Raw genomic sequence first — 20757 nt, 5'->3', positions numbered from 1 at the left:
GGCTCATGAAAACTTGCTCAAAAAAACAAAACAAAGAACTCTCTAAAGCTTCCAGTTTATAACCAATCCCCAGGGCCTGTAAATCTGGAAATCAAGCGAGGAACCAGGCAAGGTTCATCTGGAATAAGTTACATATAGAAGACAAGCAAAAAGATTAAGGAAGATAAATGGAAGGAGAAAGAGAATGGCTGTGCTTAGTTTCTCAGAAATGCCCCCAGAACTTTGGAATCCTATTTTTGTGTGTGTGTGTGTGTGTGTGTGTGTGTGTGTGTGTGTGTGTGAGTGTGTGTGTGTGTGTGTGTATAAAGTTTGCATACTGAGGGAGGACCAAAAGTAGAATAAATGTGAGATCACTCGATGGATGGATGGCTGCCTGGATGGATGATGTCAGAGATTGAACAGACAGCTGATGCAAATGGATGGATGAGCGAAAGAAAGAGTGAATGGTCATCAAAAGAATGAGCAAAAGAAGGAAAGCAAGAGCAACAGAAGCTTGTGGGCTATGCACCTCCCGTGCCAGCAGTGTGGCCCAGCTGTATGCACAGGGGGGCTACAGCCCCTGCTTCGACATGTCAGAGGCCGTGATTAATGACCCAGAGGCCTTGCTCTTTCCCCCCTTAACCTCCCCAAAAACACCCACCTACATGCACCCACCTCAGCAGTCCCACTGCACTACTCCCCATCAACCTAATGCACTCAGGCAGATTGACATGACATGAAAGCCCTTAGTGCTCCTGGCAAAACACATACATACACAGAGCAAGTATTTATGGCCTCACAGCCATTTAAGATAATCAAGCAAATATGCATTTAAATAATATTTAACAGAATATCAAAGCCCTTCACATGTTCAATCCATAAACTTGGACTTTCAATCCTTGGACCAAAGTGAATCGAAATCTATCCTCATCTAAAAAAAAAACCTGGAAACCTAGCTCTTTGATGACTTGTTTTAGGCAGGCCTGTGTGTGTATATGTGTGTATGTGTGTGTGCGCATGTGTGTTTGCTCTAGCTTCAGATGTGCTGAGCGAGAGGAACGAGAAAAGGCGCCTGCATGTGCGCTAGTTCCCAGCCTGTCAGAGGCCTGTCGGCCTGTGATTTATGGCCACGAGACTCCAACCTGTCTTCACTGCCAGTTCAGTATTGTTACAACTGACAGCTAATGAGGCCAGACATGTTTTCAAGCCGAGCACTTAACAGAGCCTCAATCTCCTCCAGTCACGGGTCCATTATGTTCTCTCTCTCTCTTTCTCTTCTCTGTCTGCTCTCTGCTATCCTCAGAGGAGCCGACGCCACTGAATGCTGAAGTAAGGAGCAGCTCTGCATCATCAGGGATCCAATTCGCTGAAGAAAGATAATAAGAGATGCTCGAAATTTGAGGCTCTGAGCATCAGTAGACAAGTTATTTTGGAGAAAATAGCAAGGCAGTTAGAAAATCTCAAATATTTACTGATTGATTTATTCAAATAAAAGATGGAAAGATGGAAAATAACTTGCCAGCTGTCAAAGATGGTCTATCAGTATGACCAGATCAGCCTGTGTTTTGGCAGCTGGTAGCTGGTCTAAACAAGCTGAATTTTTCAGCAATGCAGTCACTTTGTGACTCTGAAAGGAGCAAAGCAGGATTACACTCTGGGGCGATACGTCAGAATAGATTCTCCTACTCATATATTATGACTGATTTTGCAGTGCTTGGCAAATGGCAGTCTGGAGTTTATTTTTGATTTTCTTTCATTTTTTTGGTGTTGTACAACCTAGGTTATAAGTGTCACTTTTGTTATTCACACTTTATGTCTCAATTAGTGAAGCTGAGGTAAAAATAAATAAATAAATAAAAAACCTGTTATTTCAGCAAAAATGTCACATTTCAATTGGGTTTGTGTGAATGTATGTTTAATCCTAAGGTTATGATATGGTCTTATTATTGAAACGTCAGTCCATATGTTATATGAAAGTGTTCTGGGCTGCTAGGAGAGTTTTTATTCTCTCTCGCTCTCTATAATCACTATCAGAGGCACTGGCAACTCTCCCACCTTTAACCCTGGTTCCTTGTCAGCCATGATTAATGGCAGCTCAGCGCAGTGCAGCTTGCGTTGCCGCTTTCAGCATTGTTCCCTGGACACATAATGAACTCTGACAGGACTTTTCTTCTCCCCTTACTTTCCTTTTCTTTCACACTTTCACAGGCTTGTTTCAGAATGTATGCTGGCAACAGCGACACCTCCACCAGAGGCTCTGTGAGACTAAACAGTAATTAGGACTGAAAAAGGTTAATGTTACATGGATTTTCTGAAAATGTTCTTCAAATGTTTAAGACACATTGGGACATACTGTTAAATACATTAACGCTGCTCACTGTTCAGGTTTTATACAATTCTCTTGCATCTTGATCTCCTTCTACCAGACCCTATCTAAATCCAACCTGTAAACCAATTTAGTTATATATTGTCGCTTGTCCATTTTCAGTCAGCATTAAGTTGTTTAAAATGTCAATACTGGATTTGTTATGTCAAACACAGGGCCTGTTCATCACTGAGGGGCATGTTCTCCATAAAGCACCACAGTTTAATCTCTGGCACTCTCTGCTGGCTACCAACTGCTTGTACACCTGATAATTGTCCTGCAACATAAACTTCTTGAACATCCTTGACACAAATGAGATGAACTTCAAAACTCCTTTTTGTAGAAGATTTTCTAGTATATTTTCTAGAAAACCTCATTTCGCATACACTGAGTTCATCTTAGTAAAGCTGAATAAATAAATCAAAAGTTTGTCACTCATGAACGTAAAGGTGCCGTAGGTAACATTATTCTTTTTTTTTTTTTTAGGTTAGGTGGGTTCAACGATTTGATTTGAGTGCTTCAAGTCCATGTTCACGAAGCTCCATCCCCATGATTTTCGGTGGCCAGTAGAGGATAGTGTCTATAAAATAACTGACAGAAGGTGCTTCCAAACACAAACAAGCATTCTGGACCAGAACCACATTTTCCAATTGGATTTTCTCACCAATTGAATGCACTTTTTTCTAAGGCCACAACTGAATCCATCTGTTTTTTCATGTTCTACATATCTTCCAGTTTATTTGTACTAGTAAGGAATTAAAAAAAAAAAAAAGATAAGGCTTTTGCACCTTTAACAAGGGATCCAGTGCTGTAAAATAAAACCAAATTGAAAATCAATCATTGCCTATTTTCACAGACCTATGATTAAGATTTATAGGAATGTTCACCTTAAGTCCAACTTCAGCTCCTTCTAGCTTCTTTAGTTGATAAGACAAGGATGTTTTATGATGCACAATATGGCTAAAAGTATGTGGATGTCTAACCAAATGTGGACCTTCACCTAACTTTTGTCACAAAGTTGGTATTATTGTCTAGAATGTATTTGTATGCTGTAACATTATGATTTCCCTTCACTGGAACTAAGAGGCCCAAATATGTTCTAGCATGACCCTGTCCCTGTGCTCAAAGTGAGATCCATAAACACATGGCTTGCCTCACTAATGCTCTTGTGGCTGAGTGGGTGCAAATTCCAATAGAAATGTTCCAAAATATAGTGGAAAGTCTTCCCAGAACAGTGAAGGCCATTATAGCAGCACCTCCATATTAAGTTCAATAAGCACATATGGGCGTCATGGACCGTTGTCAGCCATATAGTGTAGTTAGAAGAGCAAACAAAACAAGAACAGGAAGCTTAAGTGAGCGTCAAGTGACAGAGTTACTTTAGTGCATATTTGCTCAAATTGTGGCCATGTCCATGCAGCTTTGAGACAAATATATCCAAGTCAAAGTGTCCAGGCATATTCTGAAGCAAGCAGAGAGATATGGAGTCAACACTGACTTCCTCTAAAGCTATTTGCAGGTTCATTAACACAAATTCACACTTGAGCATCCAGCCTCATTTCAAACTTTAATGTGTTTAATGAAAAGGTATCACAACAGCATCTACTTAATGGGCCCAACAGCCAGTGATCATTAATTTATGGAGCTTGTAAATGTGTCTAAATGTTAACGTAAATTCCATCCCCTATTAAAAGTGTAGAGAATGATTATGTTTATATACCGTAAAATAACTGAGATCATAACACCTGAATATCATGTGAATCACAGATGACTCAAATGTCTCACCTGCATTTTCAACAACATTTCATATTGTTAATTTTTTTTAAAACAGTTTTGTTTTTCTAAATTCAATAAAGGCCAAAATCTGCAAAACAATACATAGTGTTATAGTGATTATATTAATCTTGTTGTCTTAGATAGTCTAGCTAAATTGCGATATATAATAAGACTTGTATTACAGTGTTTTGCCTTTTTTTAAATACATTTAATACATTCTAGTTTAAGTAAGCAAGAAAGCAAAGAAGGAATGAAGGAAAGAAAGAAAGAAAGAAAGAAAAGCTCTGGTCTAATTTAGTACCTTTGAACATTTATGGTCAAATATTATGTTAACCATTTTCATTTATAAATGTTCAACAATTTATTATCGTCAATGATTTTACAATAAATCTGTAGGAATTACTATAGATCATTAAATATATATATATATATATATATATATATATATATATATATATATATATATATATATATATATATAAAACTGGGTATATATATATAACTGAGTGTTTAACTGGGTGTTTGACTGAGTGTTTAACTGAGTGTTAACTGAGTGTTTAAAGTGTTTAACTGGGTGTTTAACTGGGTGTTAACTGAGTGTTTAAAGTGTTTAACTGGGTGTTTAACTGGGTGTTTAACTGAGTGTTTAGTGTTTACCTGGGTGTTTAACTGAGTGTTAAACTGAGTGTTTAAAGTGTTTAACTGGGTGTTTAAAGTGTTTAATTGAGTGTTTAACTGGGTATTTAACTGAGTGTGTAATTGAGGGTTTAAAGTGTTTACCTGGGTGTTTAACTGGGTGTTTAACTGAGTGTTCAAAGTGTTTAACTGAGTGTTTAACTGAGTGTTTAAAGTGCTTAACTGGGTGTTTAACTGAGTGTTTAAAGTGTTTAACTGAGTGTTTAACTGAGTGTTTAACTGAGTGTTTAACTGAGTGTTTAAAGTGTTTAACTGAGTGTTTAACTGAGTGTGTAAGTGGGTGTTTAACTGGGTGTTTAGCTGAGTGTTAAACTGAGTGTTTAAAGTGTTTAACTGAGTGTTTAACTGAGTGTTTAAAGTCTTTAACTGAGTGTTTAACTGAGTGTTTAACTGGGTGTTTAACTGAGTGTTTAACTGATTGTTTAACTGAGTGTTTAAAGTGTTTAACTGAGTGTTTAAAGTGTTTAACTGGGTGTTTAACTGAGTGTTTAACTGAGTGTTTAAAGTGTTTAACTGAGTGTTTAAAGTGTTTAACTGAGTGTTCAACTGAGTGTTTAAAGTGTTTAACTGAGTGTTTAAAGTGTTTAACTGAATGTTTAAGTGAGTGTTTAAAGTGTTTAACTGAGTGTTTAAGTGAGTGTTTAACTGAGTGTTTAAAGTGTTTAACTGAGTGTTTAACTGAGTGTTTAAAGTGTTTAACTGAGTGTTTAACTGAGTGTTTAAAGTGTTTAACTGAGTGTTCAACTGAGTGTTTAAAGTGTTTAACTGAGTGTTTAAAGTGTTTAACTGAATGTTTAAGTGAGTGTTTAAAGTGTTTAACTGAGTGTTTAACTGAGTGTTTAACTGAGTGTTTAAAGTGTTTAACTGAGTGTTTAACTGAGTGTTTAAAGTGTTTAACTGAGTGTTCAACTGAGTGTTTAAAGTGTTTAACTGAGTGTTTAAAGTGTTTAACTGAGTGTTTAAAGTGTTTAACTGAATGTTTAAGTGAGTGTTTAAAGTGTTTAACTGAGTGTTTAAGTGAGTGTTTAACTGAGTGTTTAAAGTGTTTAACTGAGTGTTTAACTGAGTGTTTAAAGTGTTTAACTGAGTGTTTAACTGAATCCGAAATTACTTCCTGTTCCCTATTTACGTGCACTACGCCACGTGCGCTATAATAACTTTAGCAGACAACACGTCCATTTTGGGGTTGTGTATATTTTAACTGATATACCTTTCTGGTTTTCCCTGTACAATTAATAAAGTAGCTTATTTGGTTGTCCTGAATGCGTAGTGCTGACGCGGTTAATACGCAGAGGATTCTTGTTTTTTTTCCTATTCTCGGCAGAAGGGGGCGATGTTTCCCTCTTTACTTTTCCTTTCCCATTCCTAGATAGGACCTCCTTCCCAAATGTAACAGCAGTGTGTGGAGAGTTCTGAGAGGAGGAGTGTGTATGGGTTTCCGTGTGTTTGTTTGAGTCTAGCGGCTCATTGGGGGGAGCTGAGTGTATGTGATTGTATGTGTTTGTATGTGCAATAACCCTGCGCCATGGTGCTGATGATCGAGCAGACAGATCGGATTTTCACACCGCTGTCATCTCCTGAAGGAGGAAAAACCAGCAGGATCGACAAGAAAGACCTGCGAATACAAACTAAGTAAGTCCGCCTGCTCTCTTTTTGCATCCGCAACAAACAGAAGCCTTTACTAGCCTGCTAAGCTAATCCACTCCAGTGGGAAAGTTGATGGTTTTCTCTTGGGAAGAGTTTAACCCACACTGAGTTCATACCAGATGTGCTCTAGACAACTCAAGCTGTCTAGACCTTTCCTCGAGGTGGTTTAAAGGGGTGTATTTTATTTTTATTTTGTTTTTTTTTTATTTATTTGTTTTGTTTTTCTCCATGAACTGCCAGTTATGGTCACCAGGCCAGCTTTAACGTTTCATAAATGTACAAGAAGCCTGTTTGCTAACTTCAAACAATCTGCCAAAGACACTAAAGCTCGTCCATACAATGTCCTCACTGTGCCATTTTGTTTCACTTGCAAATCCGTCTCCCTCGCTTAGTTTGTTTTACAACTTTGCAGCTGCTTTCGTTAACAAATCAGCCCATGGCTGTAATCACACCAGTGAATCGCTTTCTGAACCCCAGGGCCCAGCTGTTCACAAAGTTTCATCAGGATCACAATGATCCGGATTTAAAAATCCCATGTTTTTCGATCCAGGATCAAGTGATCCGTTTTATAATATCAACAGTGGTTTGGATCACCCTGATCCAGATACAAAACCTTTCAAGATGACTAGTGCTTTAAATCAGATTACACATCACAGTGTAGGCTACTGGTTATGTAAAGAACAACAGGCAGAATGGTTGGTAAAAACTTGAAGTGTTTTTACTTGAAGAGACAGAAAACAACACAATAAAACAATACAAACAAACAAATCTACATTATTCACAGAGACATTGGGGATATTTTAAACACGTGTTTGGAATCATAAAAAGTCCAATAGTTAACAAAATTAGAACGTTCATGTACTTTTGACTGGTTAATCTCTGATGATTGTGTCGTTGTAATTAATATACAGAGACAAATGACGGATAAAATGAAATTGTTATTTTTGTTTGATATTGACAGCTGTTTGAGGGATTATTTACACGGACAAAATCGTTTTTCTTTCTTACTTTACTGTACGGAAAGGTTTAATTGGTAGCCTGGGCTCAGCTGTTCAGAAAGTTTCATCAGGATCAGATTGATCCGGATTTGAAAATCCCCATGTTTTTCGAGCCAGGGTCAAGTTTTACAATTTGTGTCAGTTTTTCAAAGCAACACTGGATTGGATCACCCTGATTCAGATACAAACCCTTTCAAGATGACCAAATCTGGATGACTAGTGCTCTAAATCAGACTACATATCACAGTGTAGGCTATTAGTTATGTAAAGAACAACAGCCAGCAGGGTTGGTAAAAACGTTAAGTGTTTTTATTTAAAGAGACAGAGAACGGCACAATAAAACAATAAAAACCCTTCCTTTTTCAATTTCTTTTAAACAGTCTGACCCCTCATCAGACCCACAACAAATAAATACAAACAAACAAATCTGCATTATTCACAGATACATTGGGGATATTTGGAACACATGTTTGAAATCATTAAAAGTCTAGATGTCCATAATGTTCTTCATGTGTGGAGAGCAATAAGGAACGCAACTGTGAGAATTATTATTAGTATTATTTTTGTTTGATATTGACAGTTGTTTGAGGGATTATTTATGGGGACAAAATCTTTTTTCTTTGTTACTTTACTGTACTGAAAGGTTTAATTGGTAGTCTAATGTATACTTTATCTACATTATCACTGTAGCGGTTAAACAAATCAAGTGCAAAATATAAATAAAGTTATATGCTACGTGATACAAATGTTGTATTATTTGACCGGGTTTAAAGTTTTATTACATTTTGTTCTTGAAATCCTCCCTGAATCCACCCTTCTGCTGGGATCAGGATAATCCTGAGCCCAGTTTTTTTTTTTTTTTTTTTTTGGATAACGGGTATCCAAATCCTACTAAAAGTTTTGAACAACACGTACTGAAGGTTTGATCCAGATCCGAAGGAAGATTGGATCACATGATCTAATCTGATTTAAGAATCCTTTTTTTTCCCTTTTTCTTTTGAACAATGTATTTTCAAGATTAAATCCGATCCGATAGCTGGAACCCGGTCAGATTACTCCTGAAGAGTTGGGCCCAGAAGCTAAACTATAACGTGAATAATTTAGAAATATTATGAAGAGGAGGTTGTGCTGTCCAGCTATGACAAATTTAGAGACTTTCTGTTATTGTTAGAGTTGCTGCGTAAATTAATAGTAGATTGACACCAGATATATTTCACTTCACTTCAGCTGTGCTTGTGTTGTGTTCCTGTGTGTTTGCTCTGGATTGAATTGTACATCCACAGTTCAGAAGCTCAAAATCCTGTTTACTTTTTTTTTTTTTATGGACTCTGTTGTTGCACATCGACAGCTCAGAAGCTGAAAATGTAGAGGAGAAGCTCTACACAGAGTCCGATCTGTCTGAGAGCAGGAGGAAGTCTCCTATCCTGAGGTGAGACATGCAGCCATGTTTCCACACACACTGAGGATGTTAATACTAGCAGTAACTACCCCGTTTAGGTTCTTTATTGCTGTAACATTTAAGTCAAGTGGGTTTTTATTGTCATACCTCATATACATCAGAACAAAAAGTTGCTTCTTTAGGACCACGGTTCAACACAATACACAGGACGTAAGTACATCGGACAGTGCGTTCTAACTAGACGACAAAACGGTGTTGGATGCTGAGAAACCAGTGCAAACAATTTGTATTTAAAGTGCACCTATTATGGTTTTTCAAATATTACCCTACATGTAGTGTGTTATAAAGCTGTTTGTGAATGTAAAAACATCTGCAAAGTTTCAAAAATCAAAGCGCAGGACAAACAGAGTTATTGACTCCCAAAAGGAGTTAGTAATTCCAGACTTACTTCCTGTACTAACCTACATGGGTTTGTAACAAAAAGCCCTGCCTCTGGTCTTCATTGGCTGCTCGCTGACAGTAGTAGACCAATCACAACAGTCTGGGTCATCTGACCAATCAGAGCAGAGTATGCTCTTTGAAAGGAGTTTAGAATTAATCCTTTAGAACGAATCCTTTAGAACGAATCATTTAACGAGTCGTTTTTGACACTGGGGGAAAAAGGTAATGCTGCAATTTAAATTATGAGCACGTGAAAGTGTTTTTTGACCTTGGATGCATTTAAATCTACTGTATGAGACCTTTAAACAAAAGTAGGCATGTTTAAAAACCATAATAGGTATGCTTTACGTTCTTGGCTTGTGGAGAAATGTATAGCAGCTGGATCAAGTCGCAGCCAGTAAAGAAAAGTGCCAGTAAAAGTGTCCCTGTCAACATGTGTGTGGAACAGAGATGAACAACAGGGCATACACTTTGGCCCAAATAACAGAAAAGTAGATTAGCGTTGGAGTGCCTGCTTAGATAGAAATGTCCTGTGTCAGTGCTCCACACGTTTTCTGCCATGGAATAGTCTTCAGAACAGAGGAGATTCCTCTTCCTGGTTTCTCTTTCCCATGACAATTTGGGTTGTTTTGTTTTTTATTAGCTTAACAAGAGAGTCCAAAAGTAAGGGAACAGCTGATATGATATGTAGCTGCTATAACATACATAATAACAGGATGTAGCGTGTCTCGAACATTAAATACATCTATAAAAGGAATAAGAAGTCTAAGAGGAATTAAACACGGGACGTAGCTGGTTATTGGAAACAACCAACGTCAGAGTGGCAACACATCACGTCACCCATCATTGATTCTTTTTCTCCAACAGAACATCACGTCTTGTTTTATTTCTAACCTTACTTAAAACATGCAAGGTCCTGAAAGAGAAGGTTTCCTATTGTTACAAATATTGCCATAAATAAAGAATAGCTTTGATAATGAGTAGACCAGTATACACACTAACGGGCAGAATTCACACAGTATTTACATTGTACGTTTTATTTCCTTAATTATTTTTTCCATTTTGGAAATTCTCAGTCCAATTTGGATGTGTACTCCATCCCACAATGCCATGTGGTCACTTCATTGTGGTGAAGGTTGCATCAGCAGCACCTATATGTGCAAATAACTTGCTATACTATGTTCTGTGTTATACTGTGCTATGTTTTTCTCTAAATAAACAAACCACCGTAGCTATTGCCAGTATAAACAAACTAATACTAATTGGCACTTGTTAGTAACGGCCAAATAGTTTGTTAGTCTACAATTTTTTTTTTATTCAGTTTTGCGATGTCAGTTATTTCCAAATGAATATTAGTAAATGTCCTCTGTGCCTATGTAAGTTTTAAGTGGCTGTGAAAGGTAACTTGATACAGAGCAGAAAATTAGCTGTTTGTCATTATGTCGTGCCATTACCACGTTCACACCGCACGCTCAAACGTTTTTCCACCTTCTCATACCTCCATTATACCTTTTTATTTTGAAAATCATTTTCTGTAATCTTCAGTAACTCAAAGTCTTTCTGGATGCGTCGTGCATGGCTCGCCTCATTCAGCCTGGTCTCATGCCTGTTTGCGTCAGTGTTGTTTACAGACCTCACCGCTGTGCAAACACGCAGTTATGGATCAGTGTGCAACCGTGTCACTGGGTTGGGGGTTTTTTTTGGTTGTTGTTGTTTCCACAGATCCTGGCTGCATGGCCTGCGATGTTAGCCATAAACGAATATTCTCCGAAGGTTTTCAGTCATTCAGGTCCTGTTGCATGTTTGTTACAATTATAAAGACATTTCAGCATTCATTCGAGAGGCTTTATGATTTCTGTTGCATTGTTAAAATCCCATCTATTTAAACTCGTGGTTTCGTTGAATAGAGGAAGTAGTTTTATAATGTGAGGAAAGGAAGATGAGGAAAAAATGGCCTAGAAAATTTAAGTAAGGTCGACATGCTCAAGCTAACAAAGGGTTACTGCGTCCAACATGCTAATAAGAAAATAACACCAAGCTAACATCAAACCTAGACGTGTTTACAACTCCAAAGCAATTAAATGGGTGCGATTTATTTTGAAAGAAGTTTGAAGTAACAGGTGTGACCATGAACACCACCCTTGACTTTAATATTAATTCATTGTAAGTTGACCTACAAGTTCAACTTATCATGCAGCCCTTGTTGCACAATATGTATAGCTTCCTCTCAAATATTTATCTTGAGCATATATTTTTCTTAAAATAAACACGCTTAAAAGCCCTAGTGCTGAATTGCTGATACGGTGCAACAGCTACCAGGTGACTGTCTCTAAATGTTCTGCACAAATAAATAAAAAAACCTGAGTAGGCATGCATATTGCACAGTCGTTTTTGTTTCCTGGTGTGACTGGGCCCATCTGGGGCTTTAAATGTGGGAGTCAGGACTTACGATTTGCTATTCATGTAAAACTTTGCTTACAGATTTCAAATGCTTTTGTTCTGTGTTTTTATTTCCTTTCCATTTGAAGGATTAAACTGCCTGATCAACCCTCACTCACACTCAGTCCAACAGACTCTGAGTCAAAACTAGAGAGGAAGAAAACACAGTACAGCCAGGTATGCACCCAAACACACACTTTGGACTCGTATAGTGATGGATGCTTAGATAAAATGGTGCTCTTTGTCTTAAACAAACAAAACATTTCTCTGACAGTCTATGAAGCAAATTGTTCAAATTGTAATTTTAAAAGAAATTGTTTTAAAATTAAATTATTTCTATAATAACAATAACAACAATAACTAATTTGCAGGGACTTGGATAGTGGACACTTCATAATCTAAGGTTAATAATAAGCAGATGTTTACTTTTTTTGTTAACCAGTTGTTTTTTAACCGAGAAAATCATGTTTTCTGCAAGGTGTCACTGCTTTCTTACATAACGTTACACCCCCAATCATATTTCATTCCTTATATATTTGTGTGTGTGTTATTTTTGGTCTTTTTCTAGTTCTCCAAAGCAAACGCACAGTATCATAAGCTCTTCAAAGAATTAAGCAATGATGAGATCCTCAAACAAAGTAAGTCAATATTGTGTTCAAACAAGTTTCATTAGATTACTTTGACTCTTTCCTTATCTCAGTCACAGTATTTTACATCATTATGAACTTTATCAGTACTGTGTGCTGAAAGGAATTTCTTTACTTTGTTCTATCTTATCTAATGTCCACGTCTGTCCTTAGGTTATACTTGTGCTCTCCAGAAGGACATACTTTATCAGGGAAGGCTTTTTGTCTCGGATAACTGGATTTGTTTCCATTCCAAAGTGTTTGGCAGAGACACCAAGGTACTTACTTGAAATCACAAGTTGATCCAGACGTGCCAAGCATCCCAGGTAATTTAGTTAAGCCCAAAGAAAAAGTTCATTAACATAACAATTGGGGTTTTTTTTGTTGTTTCCACAGATCGCTATCCCAGTTCTCTCTATCACCCTTATAAAGAAGACAAAAACTGCCCTTTTGGTGCCAAATGCACTTGTTATCACAACTACAACTGAAAGGGTAAGTGGATCGTTTGAGATCATTTGAAACTATGTTAAATAACGTGTCGTGGGAACAATCTTTGACAAAATGTACTCGCATTTGATTGTATCTCATTCAGCATCTGTTTGTGTCGTTCCTGTCTCGGGACACTACATACAAGTTCCTGCTGTCAGTCTGCATTCATTTACGTGTAAGTCAATGTTTCTCTGCAATATAGCAAAGCCATGGTATGACGTCGTGTCTGTACGCAACAAAACGCAACACTGGTCTTTTTTTTCCATTTTAGGTAGAGAATGCAGGCAGCACCCCGGTCACATCATCAGCAGAGAACAGCTTCAGAGCGGACTGCCCTTCGTCACTTCCTCTGGTTAGTGTTGATTTGCCTGTGGTTTCTTCATTTCCATCCCACAAGAAGGTTTGTCATGCAACTCCAAAGAACATCCTGCATTGTGTAAAGTCACTGTGGAAAGTGAGCTGTTATTAGATTTATGTGCTTTGTACTGTGTAAATGGATCATCTGCTTTCATGATCTGTACATAAACTCTGTGTGTGTGTGTGTGTGTGTGTGTGTTCAGGATTTCTCAGCTGATTTTTCAGATCTTGACGGAGTAGTGCGTCAGAGAAGGCAGGAAATGCTGGACAGTAGCAGTTCAGGCTCCCAGACCCCAGATTATGAAAAGATGACTGGTGTGTATACACAGTTCACATGCGGTTTACACGTTACACACACACTACATTCAGTTCGGAACAGACATATGTTACGGTGTTGTCACACTTAACGTTAGCACGTGAGTGATGCTTTATAATGCATCAACATGTACATATTTCTAGGTAATATAACAATGGTGAGACTTGTACTAACAGGGATGGAACAGTGCACAGGGATATGGTGGGAGCTTTAGTGGAATGGTGTGTTGTAAATATGGCATATTGAATATTGATTGCTCTGGTCATTAATGGTCAGTTGGTGGAGAGGGTTGACTTTTAGAGCACAACACCAGTGAAATTATTGAAAAATATGGCAAAAAAGGAACGTTCTTATTTTGGTTAGGTCAGTGTTCAGACATGTCATGTTCTTTTGTATTGGCATGATATCACCTTGAATGTGGTGCAAAGTTTATATTATTGATGCTTTTATCACAGTGTGAGTGTGTTCACATGTATAAAATAATCTGATGATCGCAACAAAAAATTGGCAGTGATTCAATCTGGGATCCATCCAATAATCTTTTGCTGCTAAACACTGCATTTTTCATTTTCCTTAAGTAAACGATGTATAGTTTTAATCTATCATGTCTATTAACGGTTGCTTGGAAGCACAAATGAACTAAGGTTATTGACTACTAACTAGTCTGCTCTCAAGATGCTTCACAAGTAAATATATTCGTGAGGCTTTATGATTTCAATCATTTCTTTAAAAAATTAAGCAACTGGTGCAGTTTGCAGAGATGCAGCGATTGATGCTATAAATAAATAAATAAATAAATAAATAAATAAATAACATCAGTAAAATAATCAGGCCTGAAAACTCACTAGTACACATGATTAACAGATGATAATATTGCAGTCCAGACAAACTATTAATGCAGAACAGCAGACAATAAGATTAGATTGGGTTACAGGTCTAACAGGTAGGACTATTTCTCTGATGTTGTTTTTTGGACGTTAACCCACCAATGATTACATCACAAGATCAACCATCAACACAAAAGGGAGTGTGACTATAAGACTACAGAATAAAGGTTGTTAGCATTGTTTTTTTCGATTTGTGGAGATAAATGTTTCATGTAGGAAGACACCACCACCATCATATTAATTTTTTTTTTTTAACAAAGTTTCTATGTACGGCAGCTAAGAAAGTTTGTTGTGGTGAAGAACTCTGTAGTGTTTCTACACAGCAGAGGTAATGAATCTGCTGATCTCATGGATGGTAATGCAGTAGCACACGAGAGAAAGACGCGAGGTAAAATCATCATCTGTCGCCACTACGTACAGTACAGTATACCCACTGGTTACATGCATCTAATGCAGAATATCTTGATTCTGTAACAGCACTTCTGGTATTAATCTTTGTTCAGATTAGGGATTAAGATCCGTGACCGCTCATGAATGCATTTTGTGATTAGAAATGTTGCCAGATCTGCCGAAAGCAATCCAAAATGACTTAAAAGAAAGCCTCCTAGAATATATCCAGGTACCAAATGAAAAGTAAAAGACGTGTCGAGCAACAATTCTTGATTAACTGTCTGCCTCTTAGATTGGTCATTAAAAGCATTACTCCCACGCTCAGGCGCAGGCTGTCGCATTTTGTTCGGCTTTTTGTTGAAAAACGTGAACCTGGTGGTCTTTTGATTTGTCAGAGACGCTATACAGCATGTGGTATGAGTGATTGGATTGCATGACACATGTGACCCTGTTCAGACTTGTGTTTAACACAGGTAGTCAGTAAATAAATAAAATGTAAAATATCCTGTATTGTGGATCATTCTGACAATGAAGGATTGAAACCTGAAAAGTTTCAACCTTAAGACTAGACTTTTTTTTTTCTTCCATTTTGTAAGAGAACAATATGTTAATTTTGAATGAGCATTTTGTTTCTCTCTGTTGAACATGTTAAAGGTTGCGCTGAACCGTGCAGTATGCAGTACTGTAATAGTAATATGGATGGAAAGCACTTTCGAGAAAACAGTGGAAATTGGCAATGTTTACAAAAAAAACAAGGCTTTTGTATGGACTCTCAGTGCACTAACACTCTTTTGTAGACTAGACTTTATCCTGGCTTTATCAGCATCCATATGTTGACATAAAACAGCAGTCTTTTTAAATGTTCATTAATATTTCATGTTTGAATAGCTGGAGAGTGGCGGTGTTATATTAGGGCTTATCAAGACTAATGACTCTCTTAATAGCATCAATTATAATGGTGTTTGTGAAAGTTTGTGAAGAAGAATAAAGTTAATGTTTTGGAACAGCCAAGTCAAAGTCCTGACCGTAGTCCAATAGAAATGTTATGGAAGGACCCGAAGTAAGCAGTTCATGTGAGGAAACCCACGAACATCCCAGAGTTGAAGCTGTTCTGTACTGAGGAACGGGCTAAAAGTCCTCCAAGCCGATGTGCAGGACTGATCAATAGTTACCGCAAAAGTTTAGTTGCAGTTATTGCTGCCTTCAATAAATAAATGAGTTTTTAGGTCATATTTATGCAGAAATATAGAAAATTATTTCAAGCACTACTATGTTTTGTTATGCTATAGTGATATTGTTTTGGGAATAGTATCTCTTATTGTTGTTGTTTTAAATGAAAAAAAATTCCCCGAAGTACATAATCGAAAAAGCAGACCCAACATCACTTTATAAACATTTTCCCTCTTCTTGCTTCTAGAGTTCCCCCCCCTCGCTGAAAACTTCCTGGACGTGATGAAGAGCGGAGAGATGGCCGTCCACGCTGACATTCACCTGCAGACCACCAGCACAAAGCAACACAATGGTATGTGAAGTTCCTCTGCACTCAAAGCCAATCATTTCACTTTTCTTTTCTTTTCTTTTCGTTTGTTTCATTTGAAACAGATTTTCTTAGTGGAAAAACAAAAAGATCCCACAAACTAGTTCTCAAAGCTCTCAAGCCTGGTCACGGTTAGTACTGAACAAAATTTAGACAGATTTAGATAATAAAACAGGATGGAGCATGTGATACAGCACATGTTTTAATTCCTAGTCGCAGAGGCGTTATGTTCGTATGTTTAGGTTCCGTGCATCCTTTATTATCCGAGATTATTGATTATTAAGAATAACTGGATGAATGCTTGTAGGATTGATATGGAATTATCCTTGGAACCAGCAGATGACCTGATTACATTTTTTTGTATTTATTCAAATAACGTCATGGTCATAGCAAGGTCAAATGTCTGAAATTGTTTAGAACTTTATATAGAACATTATTCAACACCATCTGACCAACCAGATTGAAGAATTCAACATTGCTGTGGTGTAATGTTAAATAAATCGCTGGAAATCAGGACTCGGATAGTATAAGCACCGTACAGTTGCTCAGTAGCAGTGAATGATTCCAGTATATACGAGTTGATAACTGATCCTACTGTGCTGATATGTCAACGATTTTCTCATGTTAGTGAGTCAGGCTAAGGTTCAGACACACAGGGTCAGTGTAACCTCTTGCCTTTTTTATTTTAGCACAGGTATGCTTTAGGTAATAGTGTAGCATAACTACAGAAGACCATGTGGAGTATTTTTGATTTTCATATTTATAGATCCTTTTATTCTTTAAAAAAGGGAATGGTGTAGAGATCTTGCTAGATTTCCTTTCTAGAAGTCTTTGGGTAATTAAAAATCACAAGAAACACACGAGTATTACTCAACATGCATGTATTCATGTATCCATAGGTCCAGTTAAGGCTGTAAACGGTCCCAACCAGCAGGAGAAGTTTCTCTATCCATTGTCTCTGAACAGTCTTCTACTCGTCTATTTATTCTTGTGAGTAAAAGTTTGTGTACCATGTAATGAATGTACAGTAATTGGACTGACCTGTTCGGCTGCTTTTGCGTGTCAAAACAAGTTTTGCTTTTGTTTAATTCTCATAAGCATAACCGTTTGAGAAATATTTGTCATTTGGTTGATAGAGAAAGTTGTGTCTCGGCAGGGTGTGTGTTCTCGTCTTGTCTTCGTGTTACATGGCTTTTAAGATCCTGGCTCTCGAGCAGCGGCTGAATTCGCTGGGCTCATTGGGAGACTATTCACACGAGTAAGTGAGGTGTTCATTCTGGATTGTGTGACTGTATTTTGGTGACCCTCCTCCTACAGTACACAAAGTGTAATTCCTAGACACAACTGCCAGCAATAGGCTGTGCAAATCTACTTCAAGTTCAAGTGGATTTATTGTCATTTCAACCATATACAGTTGGTACAGTACACAGTGAAACGAAACGACCTGGGTTCCTCGAGGACCATGGTGCTACATAAAACAACACACTAACCACATGAGGAGACACATTTTTACATAAAGTGCACGTGCAAACATGTACTAACAATACAGGACAGTACAATAACTACTTAAAAAGGACAATAGGCACAGTAAGTGACAGTGTAGTGCCGAACAGTACACAGTTTTAGTGTGGAAGTGTCTGATATACCAGGTAGTGCAGAAGATGGGTGCCAAGGAGTAACAATATAATTTAAAAATGGTATAAATGTAAACATAACATGCTATGACTTAGTCTTCAGCAGATAAGCTTATACCAAATATGGGCATAGCAGTTATTGTGGTAGCAGCTAGGTAAAGTGTGTAATAGTGACAATAAATTAAATACTATATTTTTATCTATAGTTTGGCCTAGAAAGAAATTAGCCACAGCCTCACTTCACACTGTTCTGTGTATTTTACTTATGGCCGTTGGCGATGCTTTTGTTCTTGCTTACAAAAAAGTTTTTAAAAAAGAATACACTTTAAGCCATTTTTTAACAGCAAATCATTTTGTTCAGCTAGCAACATTTATACCAGTCAGCCCTGGTTGTGCATTATTTGCACATCCTACTGTAGGTTCAACTTCAGACAAACTAACACTCAGACAATGCACGGAAAAAAACCCAGCATGTTGCTTCTAAATATACTTTTGTTTTTTCCATAACTGTGTTTCTGTTAAAGCTGATCTTAATCCCAATATACTACATGCTGTATAGCAGGGTTCTGGACTGGTCCCAGTGCAGACTTCCTTCCATTGTTACTTCAAAATACATATTTCTTTAAAATAACCTAAAACGTTTTGTTTTTTTCTTTCCTCATACAGGAACGCGCTTTATCATCGATCTCAAGTAGCGGCCAGCGCAGAGATCTATGGCGAGCTGTCCACAAACCTGTTCAAGTTAGAAAAGGTGAGTGAACTGTTTGGTTTCAATGTAGGGTTGAGTAACATCGGGGTTGATCTTTCCTACTAAATCATTTACAGACCAATTTCTCTGTTCAACAACAACTGCAAGATGAACCTGTTTATTTCTTTTGTATTCAATAATGTTGCTGTGAAAAGCAGGTAGGGTTTCACACACCGGTTACGTCATGGGCAGAGGACGTGTATGTCAGACGGAGAAAAACAAAGTGGTGTTTACGCATTTATTTATCACTTTATTGGAAGTAAAAGTCCGCTCTTTAACAGGGACAATTCAATTTTATATTCTTACATATGAGAAAAAAATCCGCACGCGTATATGTATTCTAGCCAAAACTAATTTGCAGCCACAGCTCCTGGTTCGACTTTTAAAGCTGTAGTTTTAACTGTGGTAGTTATTTCTAACATGAAGTGACAGGTTAAGATTTGTGGTTGATCTTTTAATCAAAGATTTTGGTTAATTTCCAAGCTCGTTATGGAAGGAATAAGAACACAACAGACGCTGCTGTGCTGAAAAAATAACTAACGATGATGTGGCATAACGTGTTCCCACCCTGAAGTTGATTCATTTCCTGTGAGAACATTTTCTGAAGTGTTTTATTCCTTATATACACACAATATGACCAAAAGTTTTTGGACAGCGGTTGCCACAAATTTAGAAGCAAACAATTGTATAGAATGTCTTTTGTATGCTGAATGTATGCATTATAATTTCCCTTCACTGGAACTAAGAGGCCCAAACATGTTCTAGCATTACAGTTGGAGCAAGTGTATAAAGCGAGCTCGATTAACACACGGTTTGAAAAGTTGGCGTGGAAGAACTCAAGTGGCCTGCACAGAGCTCTAATCTCAACACCTCTGAACACCTTTGGGATGAACTGGAACGCTGACTGAGCCACAGGCCTTTTCCCCATGACCTCACTAATGCTCTTGTGGCTGAATGAGCACAAATCCCTACAGCCACACTCCACAAACTAGTGGAAAAGTCTTCCCAGAAGAGTGGAGGTTTTTATAACAGCAAACTGAGGACTAAATTTGGAATAGGATGTTCAAAAATCATATGTGGGTGCGATGGCCATATAGTGTATTTTAATTATTAGAACAAACACTTATTAGATTATTAAATTATTAGAACAAATGTGAATTTTAATTACAGCTGGCATTATCGTCACAGCTGTTGTTTATTAAAAAAAAAAAAATTAACCTCCTGACCAATCAGATTTGAGAATTCAACAGTGCTGTGTTTCAGTAAAGTTCCATTTTAGCTACACTTCAGTTTTTTTCCTCTCAAGTTTCTCATTATCTTCTGCACTGTTCTTTGATATACAGATTCAGAAGAACCTGCGAAAGCTGCTTGAAGGGAGCTGAGTGTCCTGGCGGAAGGACAAAAAAAACGCTTCAAAGACTCAACGAACAAGAGGAACCGTAACTGTGCAATAGCTACACAGCCTTTTTCTCTCTACTTGGGAGTGCACACAGTTTTTTGTTTTTTTTTACCTGAATCATGGCATTTCATCCAAGGACGATGGAGAGAGAAAAAGCTTTATATTTTAGTACTGTAGAATTTAAAAGCTTCAAGCTAGTGAGAATAAATGAGTCCCAAGGACTCGGGGTTTTGTATGTTTAACTTTTCAGAAATAAAACCAGATTACTAAAAATGTAGCTTTGTGACGATTTGTTACAATTTAGAATGGTCAATAAAATATTTATAGTTTCTGTCAGTGTGTATACTGGGTGTTTTTTATTTATTTATTTTGTGCAAAATTGTAAGCAGTGTCGAAACCAAATACCAAAGACACGTGATTTCTCTGAAACATGCGAAGCACACGTCACATACAAGCTTACAGACACACCTTCCATTGTGAATGGAGAGAGTAATGCAGTCCTACTCACCCAGTGAATATCTTTCACTACAGTTGTAACCTGTTTATTATTCTGTGCAACATAATATTGCCTTATGGCCTTAAGTTTATGACAATTGTATTAAGCCAGCTTTTACACTTGCTCACAATACGGGTT

The 20757-nt window shown here is 37.4% G+C and overlaps 1 protein-coding gene across 3 annotated transcripts; it reads left to right on the top strand.

The window, feature by feature from the left end:
• Positions 1-6134: 6134 nt before the first annotated feature.
• On the top strand, positions 6135-20464 carry LOC128620113 (GRAM domain-containing protein 2B). Of its 3 annotated transcripts, none has more exons than XM_053644790.1 (14): positions 6135-6448; positions 8810-8890; positions 11830-11917; positions 12309-12378; positions 12541-12644; positions 12763-12858; positions 12959-13030; positions 13127-13255; positions 13416-13527; positions 16223-16327; positions 17242-17332; positions 17499-17600; positions 18643-18727; positions 20068-20464. In XM_053644790.1, exons 1-14 carry the CDS (start codon positions 6342-6344, stop codon positions 20104-20106), a joined length of 1281 nt encoding a protein of 426 aa, XP_053500765.1. In that variant the 5' UTR covers positions 6135-6341; the 3' UTR covers positions 20107-20464. The 3 variants fall into 3 exon arrangements, with proteins under 3 accessions (XP_053500765.1, XP_053500767.1, XP_053500766.1); XM_053644791.1 differs by having other exon boundaries at positions 6137-6448; positions 13127-13207; XM_053644792.1 differs by lacking the exon at positions 8810-8890 and having other exon boundaries at positions 6136-6448.
• Positions 20465-20757: the final 293 nt, after the last annotated feature.

This window comes from Ictalurus furcatus, chromosome 16, assembly GCF_023375685.1.
Source record: "Ictalurus furcatus strain D&B chromosome 16, Billie_1.0, whole genome shotgun sequence".
NCBI classification, from domain to species: Eukaryota; Metazoa; Chordata; class Actinopteri; order Siluriformes; family Ictaluridae; genus Ictalurus; species Ictalurus furcatus.
This window is presented reverse-complemented; position numbering and strand designations above follow the sequence as displayed.

What these genes read in the sequence shown, in the direction of transcription:
- LOC128620113 (XM_053644790.1), top strand. Translation starts at nt 6,342, where the DNA reads ATGGTGCTGATGATCGAGCAGACAGATCGGATTTTCACACCGCTGTCA. An exon ending in TGTTTGGCAGAGACACCAAG is followed by an intron (nt 12,645 to 12,762) that starts GTACTTACTTGA and finishes TTGTTTCCACAG; the next exon opens with ATCGCTATCCCAGTTCTCTC. An exon ending in TCACAACTACAACTGAAAGG is followed by an intron (nt 12,859 to 12,958) that starts GTAAGTGGATCG and finishes TATCTCATTCAG; the next exon opens with CATCTGTTTGTGTCGTTCCT.